Source organism: Ovis canadensis, chromosome 25 (assembly GCF_042477335.2).
Source record: "Ovis canadensis isolate MfBH-ARS-UI-01 breed Bighorn chromosome 25, ARS-UI_OviCan_v2, whole genome shotgun sequence".
Lineage (NCBI taxonomy): Eukaryota > Metazoa > Chordata > Mammalia > Artiodactyla > Bovidae > Ovis > Ovis canadensis.
The window spans coordinates 57,908,679-57,930,458 of record NC_091269.1 but is presented as its reverse complement, the minus strand read 5'-3'; the positions used below and the strand labels follow the sequence as shown (position 1 = coordinate 57,930,458).

Sequence of the window (21,780 nt, the reverse complement as noted above, 5' to 3'; positions counted from 1 at the left end):
GGATCTGGAGGGAGCCCCATGGAGAGGCAGCCTTTCTACTGTTCTTGATCTTTGTTTCCCTAAAAGTGCCTTCTCCTGACAACCCTCCCTTGTATACCCACTAGTGAACCTAGACAGTCACCCAAGTTAGGATGCTGAGGTTGCTGAGATGACCATGAAGCCACAGATAAGTACTGAAGTGTTAGCTTCTGCCCAAAGCGGGGAGAAGTATTGAGACAGCACCTTGTAGGAGACGGGGCAGAAGAGAGAGGAGAAGATGGAAACAGCGACAGGTGAGGAGCCAGAAGACACTCTGAGCAAATATAAACGAGAAACACATTTTTGTTTGAATAAAGCATGACTCCGCTCAAGTCAAAGTTGGGGGCATAAAAATCTCTTTTTCCTGCTGTTTTCTACATTTTATCTTTTTGTGAACCAAGATCAATTAGTAGAGATCCATCCATCCATTCATCTATCTATCCACCCATCTTCCCTACCCACCTCCACATACCCGTTCATCTACATGCATCCATCCATCAAGCATACTTCAAGTACCAACCATGTACTTTGGTTGGTGTTGGGTTCCAGAGATAGTGGAAATATCAATACCTAAACCTGGAAAAGAGCATTGCTCAAGCCTATTCTTCCTTTGGCCTTTCTGAGTCACATCCTGTTGTTTTCCTCTTCATGGCAGGCCTTTCTGCATTCATATATTTGTATTGGATAAATCACTTATGTAATTAAGTACCTTAATTTATTGTGACTAGAAGTACACTGGGCCACTGCAGGGGAGGAGTGGCCCTGTGTGTGTGTGTGTATGTGTGTGTGTGTGCGAGTGTGTGTATAGGTGGGGATGTGGGTCAGAGGGTGCCAGCTATGTGAATAGCGTTGGCTGTGAGTGGGTGGCTGGGAGATCCATAAATGTCTTGAGAAGAGAAATCTTCACATCATCAAGGACTCTCAGCTTTGAGATATCCTTTATAAAAAAAAAAGCAAATAAAAAATAACACCAAAGCAACTCTAAGTGGCTTACATACTCTTAGAACATTTCCATTATTGGTTTGTATTTCAGAGGGGCAGGAGACATATCAGAATAATTTTGCAGTTGTAGGGACTCCTGAGGGATGGGGGCTGACAAAAGCAGGGAGTGGGTTAATATTTCTCATCAAGGCTGTGCTCCTAGGCATCAAGAGGGAGGAGATGGTGTTCTGTCCTGGTGTTCGCTTCAGGACAGGGGGTGAATTCTTGGTGGTGGGAGTGACCTTTCTCTGCTGTCAAGTAAGCAGCTGTGTAGTGCAAGGCCCCCACAAAGGTCACCTGGCACTGACTTGCCTGCCTCCCTACAGCCTGAGGTTATATTTCAGTCAGCAGTTGGTTATAACAGCACACTCATGCCATCCGCCATCTACTTCTTTTTGTTACTTTATTTACTTATTTATTTTGGCTGCCCTGGATCTTTGTTGCTTTGCGTTGGCTTTCTCTAGTAGCCTCGAGTAGGGCACGGGGGCTTCTCTTTGCAGTGGCTTCTCTGCTTGTGGAGCATGTACTCTAGGCTCTTGGGCGTTAGTAATTTCGGTGTATGGGCTTAGTGGCTCCGAGGCATATGGGATTTTCCTGGACCAGGGATCGGACCTGTGTTCCCTGTACTGGCAGGCAGATTCTTAACCCCTGGACCACCAGGGAGGTCTTTGCCCTACTTCTCACACTTACAGGATGGAGAGATGTCAGGTATGCAGGCCTTTGTGGCATACATCCCTGTGCCCACTACAAGGCTGAGGGTTGAAGGCAGATGGAACAGGGCAGTGCAGGAATGGTCAAGCACAGGGACATCCATGGAGGAAGGGGTCAGCTCTTCTCAGACATGTCATCGCAGAGGTGACCCTGGGAGATGAGCATGAAAGGGGGAAAGAGAGAAGAGGCACGATGGAGCAGGTGTATATGATGACCTAGACCAGCTCCCTTGGGCCACATCTGATTTCAGTTGCAGAGGACAGTTCCCCACACCCAGGTTCCTGTCCGGGCCTCTGCTTTGGGAATATCCTGCCTACGATGTGGGAAGAAGGGGATTGCAGGCTGAGAAGGAGGCTCAGAGATGTTGAGAGTGTGAGGGACATACTGGGGAGTGGTGGGGGACAGCAGGCATGCTTCCCAGAGCCCTAGGATCTCATTTGATCTTCCCAGGAGTCCTGTGAGGCCAACGTATTCTCCTATTTATATCCAGTGATTTTGTTTTCCTGGAATATTTTTAGCAGACACCTTGCTGGTGAGGTGTGCAGAGAGCCATCCCCTTGACCCACTTTGGCTAATGGTTGTTTGTACAACAGTTACCCTGAGGGGTCACAAATCTGACCCGGGATGGACGTTACTTTGTCACCTCCCTTCATGCTCCATGTCAACCCTTGGAGGAGCAGAGAGGGCTAGGGTAGGGTGGTGACAAAGCAGGGCTGACCTCCTCCCCACCGAGGGCTCCTGTGACCTCTGGAGTCCAGGCTCATGCACCTCAGGGTCTTACTCACGGTCAGGAGGGTTCCCAGACTGGTTCTACCCCTGCCTCTCACTGCTGTGGGGCCACTCTGCTCACTGTTATTATGAATTCTCCCTCATTGTCATGATCTCGAGAGTTCTGAGATGGGCTGTTTCTCCTGTAAGATCCAGCTGTACTGTGCACAGCTAAGCTGAGGAGCAGTTCTCAGATGCTCACAGCAGCAACTTCCAAGTGCATCCCCTGGCTGGCAGTGACATCACTGCAGAGCAGGCTCCGTGACCTCTGGACCCTCACAGAGGCTGCCAGTGTCACTCAGGCCACCACACCACCCCCCGTGGAGGTCCAGGGACCAGAGTGATCATTCTAAGGCACAGATCTGATTTCGGGCACAGATCCTGATCCACCTATGTTTTCCTCTTCTGCATGGCTCACAAGGCTCTGCGTGGCTCCGTCCTTGATCCCTGCCTCCCTGCTGTCCCTTTGATGCAGACGTATTGAACTGTCTTTAGTCTCTCCAACTCAGGGGTCAGCAAACTGTGGCTCACTGTCTATTTTCTAAGTATAGTTTTATTGGCACATCCTCTGTTTATGTATTGGTTTGGCCAAAAAGTTCACTTGGGCTTTTCTGACTCATTGCATAGAAATCACGGTATCATTTGTGGCTGCTTTCCTACTAGAATAGCAGGGTTGAGCAGTTTCAGAAGAGACTATAAGGCCCACAAAGTATAAAATCTTTACTATCTCATCCTTTGCCAAAAATGCTGGTGGAACCTGCCCCATGTGGCCCGGCTTCCTTGCACCTTCATGCCTCTGCTACTATGGTGCCCTCCCTACAATGCTCCCCACCCGTTACCCTAATCCTTCTAGGCCGAGCTTTCTGCCCATCCTTCTCTCCATCCTTTGTTATACCTGAGTGGGATGGCCCCTCCAGTCTTCCACAGAGCTGTGTCCAAGACTCAGCCATGGTTCTGATCACCCTGGTTCCACTGATATATGGATCCACCTCCCCCTTTAGTTCCTGAAGCAGGACCAGGTCTGATTCTACTGAAGACTCCAGCTGGGTGCTTGAATGGCCACCTGGAAGCCAGAGGATCATGGCCTAGCTGTCGGGCCTCACTTCTCAGTGTTGGCACCCAGGGTCACCCCAGCCCTCTATGGTCTCTCTCCATCCCTGGGAGTGCGCCAAATGCATTGCATGTCTGTCTTTGCAGATCTCCAACCTCTACCTGTATGACAGTGTCCTGATGCTGGCCAACGCCTTCCACAGGAAGCTGGAGGACCGGAAGTGGCACAGCATGGCAAGCCTAAACTGCATCCGCAAGTCCACCAAGCCGTGGAATGGAGGGAGGTCTATGCTAGACACAATCAAAAAGGTGTGTGCAAGGGGTAACCTCCTGGCCAAGGCAAAAGACAGGCCCCTCCTCACGTCCCCACTCTCTGCCTCTTCTGGGGAGCTGAGCTGTTTCTGTGCTCACCCAGCCAGGCCCCTCCCAGGCCTTTCCCCTGGCCCCTCTTTCTGTCCCAGTGTTTGAGGGCTGGTGAGCTGGGATTCAGGGATATGTGTTATTTGTTGTTCAGTGGCTAAGTCGTGTCTGACTCTTTGCGATCCCATGGACTGCAGCACACCAGGCTTCCCTGTCCTTCACTATCTCCTGGAGTTTGCTCACATTCATGTCCATTGAGTCCATTAATAATATGTCTTATCATGTCCATTTTATCTAAGGTGATCAGACTTCAGAGAGGTTATGTAACTTGTCCAAGATCACAAGTAAGAAAAGTAGTGGAGGAACCTGGCTCTCTCACGTCTGCCAGATGCCCACTGTGCAGGCTGCCACTGTCCCCGGGAGAGTTTGTCTCAGTTGGCAGTACCTGTGCGTGTCTGTGTGTGCACGCCTGTGTGTGCATCGACATACCTGTGACTTCGTGGATTCTGTCACACCTCAGCATGTAGGACATCTGTGTGTCCTATAGGCTTAGGTGTGACATTAAATCCATCAAAAGACTAGATTGAAGTGAACTGGGTAATCCACACAAGGCTTGTTAGAGTGAATTGGCTTTGAGAGGCTTCAAAAGGACATTTAGGGAAATCTATAGTGCCAGAAGTCCTAGTCACAATAAATTCTGCGTGGTTTTGATAGCAGTGAATGTAGTCTGATACTGGTTTGAATCTGCTGAGCCCAGGTCTGAGCAGGGGCCCCCCTGGGGCCAGCTCACTGTCTGGAACTCTCCCAGCTCACAGTCTGTGGGAGATCAAGGCTGGCTTGAGAACCCCTCACCCCAGGCTTGAAGGAAGAAGAGGGTTCAGCCCAGGCTCACTCAACCCTTTTGCCCCCTGCTCCTCCAGAGCCTCATGGAACTGCCAGAGAGAGGTTGAGGGCCGGTGCACCCCCGCATCTGGTCTCTACCAGACACCAAGCTTTGTACACATTCTCTCCTTTGGTCCCTGCAGGCTCTGTGATGTGGGCTTAGTTGCAGGCTGAAGCTGGGAGATGGGAGATGACTTGCCCAAGGTGGCAAACCCAGGATCTGAGCTGGTTTTAATGTTCACACTCACTGTCCTGCCACTTCCCACCACATGCCTGAGATGGCTCTCACTGACCTTGGCCTTCCTTGGCTCAGGCTAAGGTGAGCCCCTGGAGCTGGTTGCAGTGGAAGACCGTAAACTCCAGGAGGGTGGGGACGAAAGCTGTCTTTCTGTAATCTCAGGGCTGGCACGTGTGTGGCACAGAGCAGATGCTGTAATCATATTAACAGCATGAATGATGGGCAAAGCTGGGGAGCGTTGCTTGTGAGCAATGGCCTTGGAAGTGTTGGTCCTGCTTGGAGGCCCCAGGACCGGCAGCCTCTCTGCTCTTACTGCAGGGTGTCCATTGCCACCCAGACCGTGACTGTCTCCCTCTTGGCAACCACTTCCTCTTTCTTCCTTGCCTTTGGGATTCCATCCACATTTGACTATCCTCCCGTGGTTTTTCCTTCTCTCCTGCAGGGCCACATCACTGGCCTCACAGGTGTGATGGAGTTTCGGGAAGACAGCTCGAATCCCTACGTGCAGTTTGAAATCCTTGGCACGACCTACAGTGAGACCTTTGGTAAAGACATGCGGAAGGTAAGCCTTGGCGTGCCCACCTCCCTCTCCCCCTGCTGCCCTGTGTTGGGCCTGTGTTCCGAGCTGATGGTGACCAGCACAGCAGTCCGCTCTCCGGTCTCTCTCTGTGGCTGCTGCTGTTGATGCTGGTATTTATGGGGCGTGGTGGGGAGGAGGCTCCAAAGTGATACCAATGCTGTCTCTGAATGCAGCAGGGACCGCTGGTGCTGATGGGTCCTATTGCTTGGGCCTGAAGGACCCGCCTTGTGGTCCTGGGTGAGACCAGAAGGGGTGATGCATTTTCCTGGAGTGGCTGAAATCATCCCAAATGCGAGGACAGGTGTGACTGTTACTGAGGCAGGAGGCAGAGGTTATGGCTAGAGAGTGTCCCCCAATCCAAGAGTGAGGCAAAGCCAAAAATAGAAAATGAGCCCCATGGAGGGTGAGAAGCAGACAGTGCTGGCCCCCGTTGGAGACATAAATGAGAGACGGGTGAGCCGCAGAGTTCATGGTGGGCTTTAGCTGGTTTTGACTCGGTGCTGAGGTGAGTGGCAGCCCTGAGGACTCCTTTCAGTGATACATCGTCTCGTCCTCCCCCCGCCATGGGGGGTGCATTTTCAGGGCTGAGGTCCGGCAAGGTGGCCTTTACCCAGAGTTGGAACTTCCAAGTTGAAAGGGAGGCCTGTGAAGTCAAGCTTCTAACAAGAAGTTGGGGCCTAGAGGTCAGTGTGGCAAGCTGGGGTGCGGGGTGGGGGGTGGAACAGTGATCCAGCAAGGGACCTCAGATGAGGTCCTTATGAGCCAGTGTGGGGCCAATGGGGGAGGGGTGCAGGGAAGGGCAGTTGCTGGCTGTTCAGTGATGCTCTCCCAGAAATGGCCTGCACAGGAGGACCACTTGTTGTCTTTTTGGAGCCAGAGATGGGAGCATCCGTGATGTAAAGGGGTCACAGGGCTCAGTATAATCACGAAAGCATAAGCTGATTGGCACAGACTCAGGCAGAGGCTCCTGAAGTCACACACACACACACGTTTCTATACATTTGAGAGGAAGACATACCTACTAATGACAGTCTCCTGGAGATGAAGGGCATGGTGAACTCTCAATACGTGGGATAAACCTCTGACAGAGAGCACGACTGGGGGCAACAGAGCGGCGGGAAGGGCTTCTGTGACTCTGGAGTCCTGAGAATCTGGGAAGGCATTCTCTACTTGTGCTCCTTGAGGACTCCATGGAAGGACACACCTGTGAAGTCATGGACAGTGTGAGAGCTAGAAAGCACGATGGGAACCCTCATCAGTTAGACTGTGGGGAGGAGGACTGGCTTGCTAGGGAGAAGCTGGGATGCCTGGGTGTCCATGTGTGATGTGCAGATGGGGGACTTTCAGCCCATTCAGTAGAAAGTAGAGTCATGAGTTGGTCAAGTAATAGGAAGTTCAAAAAGTGATTGTGAGGCAATGGTGACGATGACATGGGGGAGCTCAGAGGATTGTTTGTGGCATCAGAGAAGGGGTTGGTGACTGCGGTGTGGAGCCTTGGAAAGCCAGAGTGTGGCTTGCACTGTCAAAGATGACCTGCGCTGTCTTTTAGGGTTGCCCCAAGCCATGAGAGTTGGTGGTTGGGAGCCTGGGGATGGATGGTCAGTGTCGGTCCGGATATTCATAGATAGCCACAATAGAAACTGGCTTGTGCTGGGACTCCTACCTGGCAAGGGGAAACCAGGACCAGGGAACCCTTTCAGTTACTCTGGTATGAAAGGAGTTGCCTGCCTTGGTGACCATTCATTTTTGCCATGGTCCTTGCCTTCATCCCCAGATGTCCCTCTGAGCTCCTAGATAACCACGCCCTGCCTGCTGGCTTCTTTGCTGCCCCCCCCCATCCCCTTTTGGAGGGGTTTCCCAGATAGTGCTAGTGGTAAAGAACCCATTTGCCTAGTGCAGGATAAATAAGAGACGCAGGTTCAATCCCTGGGTTGGGAAGATCCCCTGGCGGAGGGCACAGTAACCTATTCCAGTATTCTTGCCTGGAGAATCCCAAGGACAGAGGAACCTGGTGGGCTACAATCTGTGGTGTCGCTAAGAGTCAGGCACGACTAAAGAGGCTTGGTACGCATCCCTTTTCTTTAGCTCAGCTCTAACCCCAAGATCCCACCAGCGGGTGGAAATGTTAGCAGTAGGGCTCCCTGCCTCGACTTAGGCAGCTGACTGGGGTCATGCTGGCCACTCCAGGTGTCTGAGAGAGGGAGAGATACTGTGTCTTCCACTTCCCATTTCAGGTGTCTGGGCCTTCCGTGTTGCCATGGCAACGCTCCTCCAATACCCTGAAGCCAATGGGAGCTGGAATCTCTCGGTATGAGGAGCTGCGGAGCAGGAGGTCTGAATGTGATTGAGTTGGAAGGGAAGCTGATTTTCAAGTGGGCTTTATTTTTAAATGTATCCTTTTGTCATTTTAAAATCTGCCCTTAATAACTGCATATCCCCGTTGTTATCTGTCTGCCTGGCAGCTTATCTCTGTTAAGGAGAAGTTATCTGGAAAGCAGGGAATGGGATTTACCATAGCAAATGTTTGTTATTTAGGCCCAGGGTGCCTTAAAGCAAGGTCTGGGAGGTTTCAGGAGGAAGCAAGGAGGAAGCGTTGGGACGAGTGGCACACGTCTAGGTTAGCATTTAAAGGCAAAGCTGAGTTGTGGTTCCTGGTAGAGGTGGGGCTGGGAGGGATAGGGCTGGGAAATTGGGGCAACCCGAAAATAAAGTTTAGGGTGGGCAGCAGATGAGAGGGGAAGGGTTTAGAGGGATACAAAGACAGTGCAGAGATCAGTAATCCTGATCTCAGAGGAGGTCCCCTCAACTGTATCTCTCTGTGGCCAGTAAGAGTGGATAGAGGACTGATCACAGGATGCGCTCATGGTGGGGAAGGGTCAGGGTTCCCCGAAAAGACATTATATATTCAACATATGAATATATCGTATCTTAATATATGAATATATCGTATATCCATCTATCTGTTTATATGGAAAAACAACAGCAGTGAACACACACACACTAATCAAGTAGTTTCTTTAAGATCTAAATCAAGAGGAACTGTTTAAATTAAGGAGCAAATGGATGTTTTCTTAAAGTAGATACCCTGCAGGGAACTCTCGGGAAGGGTGAGTCACCCGGACATTTTAGAGTAAGTGGCATCAAGAGACTGTATCTTACTTAGCCCCTTCAGAAGATGAAAGGAGTGTGTGATCGCCTTTCACTGCAGGGTGCTGGACAAATACTAATTAAATTATCTCATCCAGGAAGTGCGTTCTTGCTGAAGGAGTGCAGTATGGCAAAATCAAAGGTCTATGTCACCCGCTCGCTGTGTAACTGCAGACAAAACATTAATTATCTTTGTGTTCTGCTTTGAGCTGTCCGGCATGGGTGATTACCAGGCAACCTCACCAGGGGCAGGCTTTGTTGGAAAGTCACATCTAGCTCCCACAGGACTCGGCTTGACATTTGTCCTGGGGGTCGAGGCTTGTTCCTAATGGAGCCTTACAAATATCCAGTTGGCTTTCTTTGTTCAGATGGAAATCTCCAAAGGATGGTCCCCTGGAGTTGTCCATGCAGATGTCCTCAGCGCATGATGGGAGCTGGGATGGGACTGGTGAAGACCGCCTGTAGGAAAGTTTTCAAAGGTGGGGACAGGGAAAGCTGTTTAAAGCACAGGACAAGAGGGAGCCTAGGAGGGGCCACCGAGCACCTGCTGTGGACAAAGACGCATCACACGTGTGTGTCTCCCTGACTTGTGGGCCTTTGTGACATTCCTGGCTCTGCTTCTCCTGAGCTTTGCAGCCACTTCCTCTTTTTGAACTTTCATTTTCTCAGATGAAAGGTGCAGACAATAGGAACCTCTTGGTTGAATAGAGGGGTCGGCCCGTGTAATGACCCTGGTGCAGCACTTGGCAGTGAGAACTCTACATCAGCTTCGGGTGACTGGAGCTTTAGACCTTCTCTGAGTATTCTATCCCAGATCCCACAAGAGCAGAGAGGCCCAGAGAGGCCTGGCTTTCTGCCTGGAAGTACCCTGTATGGCAGCTCCTCTCTCCACCTGTGTATCAAAGCCTGAGGCCAGAGACAGGGCTCTGCATGGTGAGCAGTGCTCAGCTCCCCTCCCATGTCTGGGGAGAGGTGTCCACTTCTTATCCAGACCAAGAACTGAGAGGGAGCTGGGGGCTTTAGCTCTGATGAGATTTTGTTTTCAGGACTGTTTTGATGTAGTGAATGGAAGAAGGAAAACTTCTTCTCCAGAGGCATGGCTTGCTTGGAGTGTAACATGAGCTACAGCTTAGCAGAAACATTTTGTTCATGACGTGATTGCTGAGGATATCTGCCCTTCTCTGTCTTGAAGATTCTGTTGTGGGGAAATCATTCTGTTCCATTAACATGGGTCCCTGGTACAGTGAAAACTCTGGGAAAATTGCCAGCTTCCTGAAGGCCCTTTGAACCTCATTTCCCATGGGCACCATCCACCTAATTCACTAGCTCAGTGGAGGTTAGCCTGTCTCCTTGGGCAGGAGGATGGGGAAGTGGGTGGAAAGCATCTGGAAAGACTGAGGGTTTGCTTTATGCATTGACATTCCAGGACAAAGGACACCCTGGTGTGAGGAGAGAGAGAAAAAGGCTTTTTTTTTTTTTTTTAAACTCCTTTCCATAGAGTAGAATTGAGTTAAAACCAAGAGACTAAGAAAGAATTTTTAGCTCGGTGGTTTTCCTGCTTTTCTCTAGTCCTAGAAAATCTGTTGCAGCAGTATCTTACTGTATCCCAAATATATTAGACAGTCGTGGAAGTGGACATGCAGTGGTTTGGAGTTCAGCTTCATGTTAACAGTCTCTCTGATCCCCAGCCTCTCCATGATGTTCTGTGCAGCTCTGCTTGAGAAACTGAGGCCCAGAGCCTGGAAAAACTCAGTTAGGTGGTATCCATAAGCAGGTGGCTGTGCTAGGGCTGGAAGGCAAGTTTCCTGGAGTGAGGGTTGGGAGATACGTGGCAAAGGGCCTGGACTATCCTTTCTGGCCTTAGGATAATATACTTATGTGACTCCCCCACCTCCCTGAGCCCACCGTCCACTTCATCCTCCTGCTTCTGACCACCTCCCCTCCTCCCAGCCAGCACTAGGGCCTCATTGTCCCTTCCCATTGATCTAGAGGCTGCTGACATGAAGCTCCACCAATGTCCTTGGCTTAGCTCCCCTGTTCCAGCAGCTATCCAGGGAGACGGGAGGGCTTCATTCTCCTTCACTAGTTTCAGACATTTTCCTGTCTTCTCTGCCAATTTTGATTCTTCATAAAAGCTGGCTTTGGACAGGAATCAAATGCCTCTCTTGATGTCATGTCCCCGGGAGGGCCTTGTGGCTGCTGATAATTCACAAGGTAATAATTGCTCATCGTGTAGTGATTGTCACACCGCAGGACCCCAGCCCTCCCTGGGCTTGGAAGTGCGTCGTTAACATTCTTACCCGGCTCTGCTGCACCGTGTAAGTGTCCCACAGTCTCCGGGTTCAGGAGTTCTAAGCAGCGAGGCCAGGCAAACAAGGCAGCAGCCAGCAGACAGGAGCGTCCTGGTAATGAAGTAGGCACTGCCTCTTAGGTGGGATCCTTTACCCAGTGGCTCCTGAAGCCAGTACCGGGGGCCAGTACCAGTGGCTCCTGAAGCCAGTACCAGGGTTCATAATGGGGAAGGGGTGGTGGGTGGCGGTAGGGCTGGGAGGATCCAGCTTGAGAATTGTTCACTGTCTGTTAAGCTGTTCTAATAGAGACTCCGACAGTGCACAGTGAGTTACGGAAGACAAATAAATTTCACCCTCTTCATGGATTAGCATTCTTGCAGCGTGTTTCCCAAGTAAAATGTCAACCGTTCCAAACCCTTGTGCAGAACCACCTTTGATGTAGCTGAGAACCAAAACAATCACTGCTGCTGCTTCTGAATAAAGGGAAAGATACAATTAAATATTTCATTTTAAGTGACATCACTTCGTTTTGGAGATAGCATCGATACATGCTCATTTAGGGTAGAAGGTTTAGAAAATACAGATAAATGAAAAGAGGAATATAAAAGTCAGCTATAAACTCTGAACCAAGAAATACTGTTAGCATTTCTGGTACATTTTCCTTATATACATATATATTTCTTTTTTCCATCACCCTGTACATACAGATAGAGATAGTAATATGTATATTTATTAGATAGTTATTTATTGCACATAAATTTTATATCCTGACTTCTTCACTTAATGCTGTCTTGGGAGTATTTTCTCACTTCTTTATTCTTTACAATGATGATTTTTTAATGGAAACACATTACTCAACTTACAGGGAGCCATCATTAATTTTATCTTCCCATATGATGAATCTTTAGGCATTTTCACCATATTCTTGTAGAATAGTGTTGTGACAAATATCCAAAATACATATACTTTTATTATAGCTATATTTCTTTAAATTTTTTTAGTAAGTAGAAGTTGAGTGAAGGATAATAATTTTAGGTTTCTTGATGTTCTTGATACATATTTTAAAATTGATTATAGAAAGATTTAATAATTTACACAAACATCAGTAATATATGGAAGTCTCTGTTATATCCTATACTCAAAAATTGAATGATATATTAAAACATGCTTGCTAATTTGGTAACATTATGAAAAAATAATGTTACTACATTTGCATTTTAGGAGATTGTACATTTAAAATGTAATCATTGGTCATATACATTTCACATTTTATAAATTATACCTCAGGTCCTTTGCTTTTTTAATATCAAATTTAAATTTTTTTTGTTAACTCATATAATCTTTCTTTCATATGAGAATTGACAATTATTTATGTCAAATATTTTGTTCCCATATATTGTTTGCTTTTGAGTTAAGAAAATATTTTCACTTAGGGACATTTAAAAATGTATGTGCTTGTATTTTTTTAAGAAAGCCGTACCCAGTTTGCAAAGTAGATACTATTAACCCATACTTTCTTTTAGTATTTTTATGGTTCAATTTTATTTCCGTGGAGCCTGCCACATGGGATTGATTTGGGATAAATTATACTGTTATGGTTTATCATGCATTTTACATTTTTACCTTTTTTAGTACTGGCTCCTTCTATCACTTATTCAGTGATCCTTTCTTTCCCCACAGACTAGGACATCATATTTATCCTATGCTTTACTAAATTTTACATGTTTCCTCAGTGGTTTTTTTTTTAAAAAAATTCTTAGACTCTTTTCTCTCTCTCTCTTTTTTTTCCCCTCTGCCTAAATGTAATTCATCTTTATATATTATTAAAATGTGCTTGTCTGAAAGTAACAATGCTCACCTTGAGTGGATTAAACAATAAGGGAGACATTATCTCACATGAAAAGAGGACTGGACTCCAGGGTTGGCCACTTCAGACATTCAATGCCAAGATCAAAGGCTCTGGTCTTTTTCATCTTTCTTCTTGCTGTCCACAGGGCGGAGTCTGAGCTTCCCTCATAGTTTTAGGATGGCTGTGGCAATTCCAACTGCCATGCCCAGAAAGACAGCTACACAGGGAAGAAGAGGGTATTCTCTTCTGTGTGTCTCCATTTTATAAATGAGAAGAGCTTTCCCAGCAGTTGGCCTTGGCTTCCTAATTTTTATAGTGGTTTTTTTGCTTTTTTGTTACTGCGCTTGAAGTTTTCCACCTAATGCGAATGCGACCTTGATCAGTAATTTCTCTCTCAGTTGTATTTAACCTGTATTAGGATGTACTCTCTTCATGATATATGTAAGAAATTGCTCATTCTTTTGCCCTTGTATGCACAGAGCTCTTGAAAGTTGGAAAAAAATTAAAATTATCTGAGCTGGGTGTTGATGTTGGAGCTATTACTTTGATATCTTGAAACATTTCTTTTCTGCTTTCTGTATTTCCTCAAGTCATTTTTAGAAACCTGTTTTACAGAAAATCTTATAAAACACTGGCATTTTCACATGTTTCATTAAAGCTTGATATAATATTTACAAATAATTTAAAAATACCTACCTGTTGAAATATATTTCTTTTCATTTATACTGTTGTATTTTTGTGCTGCTGCTTTTATTTTTTAATTAGACTAGATGGAATTTTTTTTACTGATTGCTTCAAAGAACTAGTTCTAATTTGTTTAATCAATTTTGTTGCATTTTATGTTACTCTAATTAACTTGTTTGTTTTTCCTTCTTGTCTCCCGGCTGTTTCCTATTCATTTTCATTGTTAATTTTTAAACTTATTATGTGAGGTGTTAGATAATTTATTTATACTCTTTCCAGTTTTGGAATGTTCTCTATTTTATTTGAATATAGTTTTGACTGAATCCTAGTGGTTTTTCTCATGTAAACTGAAGTGTAACACTCATACAGAAAAATGCCTAAATCATGAGTACATCACAGTGAATTTATAGAACACACCCATGCAATCAACACCTACAACAAGAAACAGAACATCACCAGTGCCCCCAGAGGTCTCCCTCGTGCCCCCTTCCGGTCATTACACTCATCGGTGGGAACATTGACGACCAACACACTGACCTCTTTTATAACTGCCTTCTTTGGCTCACCATCACATTGTGAGATTTACTATTATTGATGTACATAGTTTTGGTTCATTCATTCTATTGTGTTTTTAGAAATGTAGGTTTTATTATTATTTATGTATGGTGATGCCAACAGGTCAGGAGATGCCTGCCACTGAAAAGATAGTTTATTACAGTTCCCAAGAGGAGGAGGCATACCATTCAAGGCCACATGGGGAAGCACCAGGCTGAGTCAGGAGGCAGAAGGAGGAGGGGAAATGTGAGCACGAGCCTTTATTGTGGTTTGTGTAGGAAGGGATCGGCAAAGCAAGGTAAGCAGGCTTAGGATTGGCTAGCTTGAATAATTTCAGCAGGCTCCAGGGTGTGGGGCTGGCTCCTAGTTGTCAAATATCTTGTCCTAGGATGATTAGAGCAGGGGGATAGTAGCTGAGAGTGTAAGAGGTCCACAGAGGAGGTGGTTGGGAGATGTGGGCTCTGGATTGGTTAATTTGCATATAAATACACAAGTGCAGGACAGTCATTTACTGTTATAGAAATTGGCTAACTCTGGAAGGGACTCTCTCCAGGGGTAGCAGCGGCCCAGGTATCAAAGCACCAGAAATATAGAAAATAAAAGATATGATTAATACCTATTGACAAATCATATTCCTTTCGTGACTGTTTCATACTTTGTTTATTCTATTATTGAGTACACTTGAGTTGCTTCCAGATTTTGTCTGTTTCCAGTAATACTGCTGTAGGCTTCCCAGGTGGCACTAATGTGGGAGATATAAGAGAGAGATGAAGGTTCAGTTCTTGGTTTGGGAAGATCCCCTGGAAAAGGAAATGGCAACCCAGTCCAGTATTCTTGACTGGATAATTCCATGGACAGAGGAATCTGGAGGGCTATAGTCCATGGGGTTGTAAGTAGTCGGACATGACTGAAGTGACTGAGAATGCAATAATTCTGCTATAAACACTCTTAGATACATCCTTCGGGGGAACATATGTCTGTCTTTTTGTTGTGTATATACCTCAGAGTGGAGTTACTAGGTCCACGGATGTGTGTATGACTAATAAACACTGCTAAACTTTTCTAAAGTGCTGGTACCAGTTTGTACTCCTGTCAGTGGTTCCTAAGAGTTCCGGTTACTGCTTCACTAACCCTCAGTGAACGAATATGGATTGTCAGTCGGTTACATGTTAGCCATTATTGGGGAGTGGGTAATGGTTTCTCAGTGTGGTAATTTTATTTCCATAATTATGAAGAATGTGGATCACCTTTTCCTATGTTTATTGATCATTTGGATATCTCCATTGTGAGGTGTCTGTTTGTCTTTCATGCATTTTTTGACTTGGTTTTCAGCCTTTTCTCAGTGATTTGTAGGAGAACCAAATATGTATCATTTATAAGTATATGCACTGGCATTCTCTCCTACTCTGTAGCTTGCCTTTTTGATGCTCTTAATGATGTCTCTTGATGAACAGAAATTTCTAATTTTAATGTAGTTTAGTTTACCCAATTTAGCTTTCTTTCTATTTGGTTATTACATGTGGTGTGTTATTGAAGAACTATTTATCTAAGAATATGAAGATATTATCCTAAATTTTATTCTAAATCTATTCTGGTTCCGCAGTTCATATTCACACCTGCATTACATCGGGAATTGATATTTGCTTGTGGCATGAGTTTGGAGGCCAGGTATATAAAAAACAAGTGAACAAACTAAACAGCCTATTAACCCAATACCATTTATCAAAAAAAAGTGAACTGTTTTGTTACTGGTTTGCCATACTACCTTTCTCATAAGTCTGGCCACTGTGTGTTGTAGATCACCTTTTGGGCCTTCCTTTCCATCCATTTAGCTATCTATCTCTGTGTGCAATATTACACCATTGTAATGAGCATAGTTTTATAATAGCTCTTGAATTCTGGTAGTGTAAGTTCTCTAGCTCTTTCTCTTTTTTTTCGAGATATATTTGGTTGTTTTGGGCCCTTTTCACTTTTTTATAAATTTAGCATTTCAATTGAAATTGCATGGACCCTAGATCAACTTAGGGAGACTTAACATCTTACCAATATTGACTAATCTAACTCATGGACATGGTATCCCCTGAATTTATTTAGGTCTCTGATTTCCCTCAACACAGTTTTGTAGCTGTCACTGTAGAGATCATGCGTGACTTTTGTTTGATTTTTGCCCTCAGATATTGACATTTATAGTAATCTTATATATGGTATGTAAGTGTAAGTAAGTAAGTGTTAGTCACTCAGTCGTCCCAACTCTTTGCGACTCCATGGACTGCAGTCCACCAGGCTCCTCTCTATCCCTGAGATTTTCCAGGCAAGGACACTGAAGTGGGTTGCTATTTCCTTCTCCAGGGGATCTTCCCAATCCAGGGATAGAACCCAGATCTCCTGCACTGCAGCCAGATTCTTTACCGACTGAGCTACCAGGGAATATACTTAGATTTCTTTTCCTACGTGTTATTGTGCATATATAGAAATATAGTTGATTTATATATGAAACTTGTCTCTAGTGAACTCTAGTCATTGATTTATTCTAATAGTTTACCTGAAGATTCTTTAAGATTTTTCTATAAACACAATCACATCATCTATGAAAAATGATAGTTTTTTTTTCCTCTTAAATTTTTATGTATCTTATTCCTTTCTCTTTTACTTATTGCACTACTTAGGGTCATTAATTCAAGTTGAATAGATGTAATGATAGTGGGTATGCGCATCTGGTTCTTAATCTCAGAGGATAACTTTTTATAATGTACCATTTCGTTTACCACATATTTTTGTGTTCATTTTTCAGGTTGAGAAAATCCCCTTGAATTCTAGCTTCCTAACAGCTTTGTGAAAGAGGGTATTAGTCAAAAGCATTTTTACATTTAGTAAAAGTCTCTTTTATATCTATTGAGATAATTATATTTTTACTTTTTCCTGTTAATGCAGTAAATTCCATTGATTTATTTTTTCCTTTTAATGGTAGCTTGTTAATTCTCTTCTTTACATAAGTACTAGACCTTCATGTTTGAATATTTTTATTTCATAATATGCTCCAGTATTTGGAAAGATGGTTACCTCCTAATTTCTCCTTTTCATAATATTCTTTTTCTAAGTTAAACTTTTATTTTGGGATTAACGTAGATTCACATTCAATTGTAATAAATAATGCAGAGAGATCCTGAGATCAAATATACCTTGTATGCTTCTTTCAATAGTAGACACTGATATAGCCCACGAATCTAATTTACTGTCAGAGTTCCTCAGTTCGCAGGTGTGTATGTGTGTTTCCGCTGGGTATTACAGTATACATGTGTGACATCAGTCTGCTGGTCAACATTTTACCATTTTGAGTGACATATGGAAATCTTGCTTTCATTTGAGTTTCTTTATTTTCTTCACTTTTAAATGTAATTGTCTTGAGTGTCAGATAGTATTATATTTTCTGTTTTAGTCATCAAATATGACATGTAAAAACTTATGTGGAGGTCGGTCTACTGTATATACTCATATTTTTGCTCTTTCTGTTGTTCTTATTTCTGATGTTTTGTTTATATCTATTTTATATTTTTTTTTCTTTGCTGAGATTGTCTATTTTTTCACTCATTTTAAGAGATTTTGTAATTTATTTTATTTTATTTTATTTTTTTTATTTTTAGTTTTTTATTTTTTACATTTTAAATTCTTTAATTCTTACATGCATTCCCAAACATGAACCCCCCTCCCACCTCCCTCCCCATAACATCTTTCTGGGTCATCCCCATGCACCAGCCCCAAGCATGCTGCATCCTGCGTCAGACATAGACTGGCGATTCAATTCACATGATAGTATACATGTTAGAATGTCATTCTCCCAAATCATCCCACCCTCTCCCTCTCCCTCTGAGTCCAAAAGTCCGTTATACACATCTGTGTCTCTTTCCCTGTCTTGCATACAGGGTCGTCATTGCCATCTTCCTAAATTCCATAAACTTAAAATCTTCGTCAGATAATTCTGACATCTGATTATCTTGGTCTTAGCATCAGTTGCTTGTCTTCCTTTAAATCTGAGTTGTGATTTTCCTGGTCCTTGATAGGATATGTACTTTTTCATTGCATCATGGTAATTATCTTAGGGGACTGTGTTCTATTTAAGTCTTTTGTTTTAGTAGGGATTTACCCTGTTTAGTTTAAGCATACATGTCTGGCCTGTTTTTGTCAGCTGTGCTTACAGTGACTACTTAATTTTAAGCTGTGTGGCTGTGCTCAGTCATGTCTGACTCTTTGTGACTCCATGGACTACAGCCCGCTAGGCTCCTCTGTCCAAGGAGTTCTCCAAGCAAGAACACTGGAGTGTGGGTTGCCATTTCCTGTTCCATCTTCCTGACCCAGGGATCAAACCCACGTTTCTTGCGTCTCCTGCATTGGCAGGCAGATTCTTAACCACTGCTCTGCCTGGGAATTGCTGCTACTGTGTGCTGCTGATTTGATCTGCTGGGTTTACCTGGCACCATTGGGCTCCTATTGCTCCCTCTTCATGCTTCCTGGGGAAGGTGAAGGGGTTTCTCCAGGATGGACCCCACCTGATACTTCTTTCTGAGGAAAAGAACCTCTGGCCTGTGAAGATGAGGAGCACTTCCCAGGCTGGGCACCTGAGGCCAGACCATGCTTCTGGGGGATGGAGAGCACTCCGCTGGTGGAGCTCAGGTTGTGGCAGGATGCACCTTGCTAAGGCCACCCGCGGCTCTTAGTGATGGAGGGCATTCTCAGGGCTCTGGGGCAAAAGAGGTTTCCTGGACTGCATACTTGCTGTGGTGGAATCTCCCTCGTTGGTCCTGCCTACCTGCCTCAGTGTCTGTTTGTAAGGGAACAGAGCTGTACCCACAGCGACAAAAGGAATGCCTCGGCCATAAGAGTGTAGCGAGACCCCTTTCCCTGTGCCGCCCAGCTGCTTGATAAACTGTGGGGGGCCAGGAGAGGCTCAGGCTGGTATGGAAGGGGGGTAGTTTCCAGACTGGGCAACTCCTTTGTTGCCAGGTGGGTTCTTGATGGATCTCCTTTACCAATGCTCCTGGGCTGGCTGGGTGAAGAATGAGCCTGGGAGGACCGCCTTCTGTTGCTGGATCGGAGTTTCCAGTTCTGGGCTCCACTTGCTTTTCTTGGTTGAGGACCATAGGGTGTTCTGTCACTGACATTCCTCCTTTCTTTGGCTAGTTTGCCCCTTTCAGATTTATCTTTTGGTGGCCTGTGGCATTATTTCCAGGATGTATAGTTGTACCAGCGCTTCCCAGGTGGCACCAGTGGTAATGAACCTGCCTACCAATGCAGGAGACCTAAGAGACACAGGTTTGATCCCGGATTAGGAAGATTCCCTGCAGGAGGGTATGGGAACCCACTCCAGTATTCTTGCCTGGAGAATCCCATGGAGCCTGGTGAGTTATGGTCCATAGGGTTACAAAGGGTCGGACACAACTGAAGTGACTTAGCACTCATGTTGTACTTAGGGAGGAGCAGGGAGAACTGAGTCGACACCATCTCATTCAAAAAGTTTCACACTCATTGATTTTTGAAAGTTGAGCAATTTTCCATTGTTCAAATAAGCCCTGCTAGGTCATAATCCCTTATCCTTGTTATGCATCACCACATTCAATCTGCTGATATTTTGTGATAATTTCTTTATGTTTTTATGTTGTAATTATCCTATGTGGTAATGTCCTTGTTAGGTTTCAGTATCAAGGTTTTTGAGGGTTGAGGTTCTTAAAATGAGATAGAAACTGTTCCCTTGTTTTTATTTCTGAAACCATTGATAGTATGGGTATAACTTCATTCTGAAACATTTGGGAGATTCCTTAGTGAAGCAAAGTAATGTTGATCACGTGTATACATGCAATAGTATGTGTATTTAGGTTCTGTGTTATTTCTCGAGTCAGTTTTGGTAAGTTGTGATTTGTAAGGAATCTCTCCACCTACATTGTGGGAGATATGTTTAAAGGCCTCACTTATGTTATCTTTCTTTGATGAGTTGTCCCTTCACTCTATTTTTTTTTTTTTTTGGCTTTTATTGGGACTTAGTTGCTTTACGACGTTGTGTTAGTTTCTGCTGTAAAGCAAAGTGAATCAGGTCCACATACACATATATCCCTTCTTTGTCACCACAGAGCCTTGAGTAGAGCTCCCTGTCCTGCAATTAGGTTCTCATTAGTTATCTCTTTCATAGTAGTGTAAGAATAGCTGCTTCTCTCACTCTTAAAATAGAATTCTTACACTGAGGATACAGCTTTCTGGGGTCTTAACTGAAAGTGATGAGATTCATCAAGATATTTATTGTACAGTTCAGTTCAGTTCAGTCACTCAGTCGTGTCCGACTCTGCGACCCCATGAATCACAGCACACCAGGCCTCCCTGTCCATCACCAACTCCCAGAGTTCACTCAGACTCACGTCCATCGAGTCGGTGATGCCATCCAGCCATCTCATCCTCTGTCGTCCCCTTCTCCTCCTGCCCTGAATCCCTCCCAGCATCAGAGTCTTATTGTTAGCTGAGCTTAAAATGTAACGTATCTCCAGCATTCTGAGACTCTGAAATTCCTTCTTATTTCTCTGTGCTTCTAGCAAGTCCATCACATCCTTGTAGATTCTGTGTGAGCTGGATACGTATCCCAGGAGTCATCCAAGAACACGCATGCAGTTCTTACAGAGATATTTTGTCCTTTTGCAGTGTAGCTCTTCCTCTCTGTTAACATGCTTCACAAATTTGTCTCTCCTTGGTACCACAAACTGTTTCCTCCACCTACTGACACTGCTAATCCATGATTTTGTTTGATATCCATGTAAAATGGATTGAAAAATGTCTTCAGGCAAGACGATCTAGTGTAACTGTTGGGTTCCTCTCATGTTTTTTTCATGATCTCAAATGTAGTCTTATACTGGTGGATACAGAAAGGCCTGAAAGCAGTTATTTTATACATTTTAATAGATTGTTTGGTTATTTTATCACGGGAAGTTCCACTGTGTGGATCACAACAAACTGTGGAAAATTCTTAAAGAGGTCTGGAGTACCAGACCACCATACCTACCTCCTGAGAAACCTGTTTGCAGGTCAAGAAGTAACAGTTAGAACTGAATATGGAATAATGGACTGGTTCCAAATTGGGAAAGGAGTACGTCAAGGATGTATATTGTCACACTGCTTATTTAACTTACATGCAGAATGCCTGGCTGGATGAAGCACAAGCTGGACTCAAGATTGCTGGGAGAAATATCAATAACCTCAGATATGCAGATGACACCACCCTTATGGCAGAAAGTGAAGAGGAACTAAAGAGCCTCTTGATGAAGGTGAAAGAGGACAGTGAATAAGCTGGCTTAAAACTCAACATTCAAAAAACAAAGATCATGGCATCTGGTCCCATCACTTCATGGGAAATAGATGGGGAAACAGTGGAAACAGTGGCAGATTTTATTTTCTTGGGTTCCAAAATCACTGCAGAGGTGACTGCAACCATGAAATTAAAAGACGCTTTCTCCTTGCAAGAAAAGCTATGACAAACCTAGACAGCATATTAAAAAGCAGGGACATTACTTGCTGACAAAGGTCTGTCTAGTCAGAACTATGGTTTTTCCAGTAGTCATGTATGGATGTGTGAGTTGGACCAGAAAGAAGGCTGAGTGCCGAAGAACTGATGCTTTCAAACTGTGGTCTTGAG

At 44.7% G+C, this 21,780-nt stretch overlaps 1 protein-coding gene across 1 annotated transcript in view; it reads left to right on the top strand.

Moving 5' to 3' along the window:
• The window catches only part of GRID1 (glutamate ionotropic receptor delta type subunit 1), a 686,487-nt gene that overhangs the window by 466,291 nt on the left and 198,416 nt on the right, over window positions 1-21,780 (top strand). The window contains exons 7-8 of the mRNA XM_069572268.1: window positions 3,676-3,837; window positions 5,451-5,570. Coding sequence (XP_069428369.1) covers window positions 3,676-3,837; window positions 5,451-5,570 — 282 coding nt within the window. The remainder of the gene's footprint in view (window positions 1-3,675; window positions 3,838-5,450; window positions 5,571-21,780) is intronic.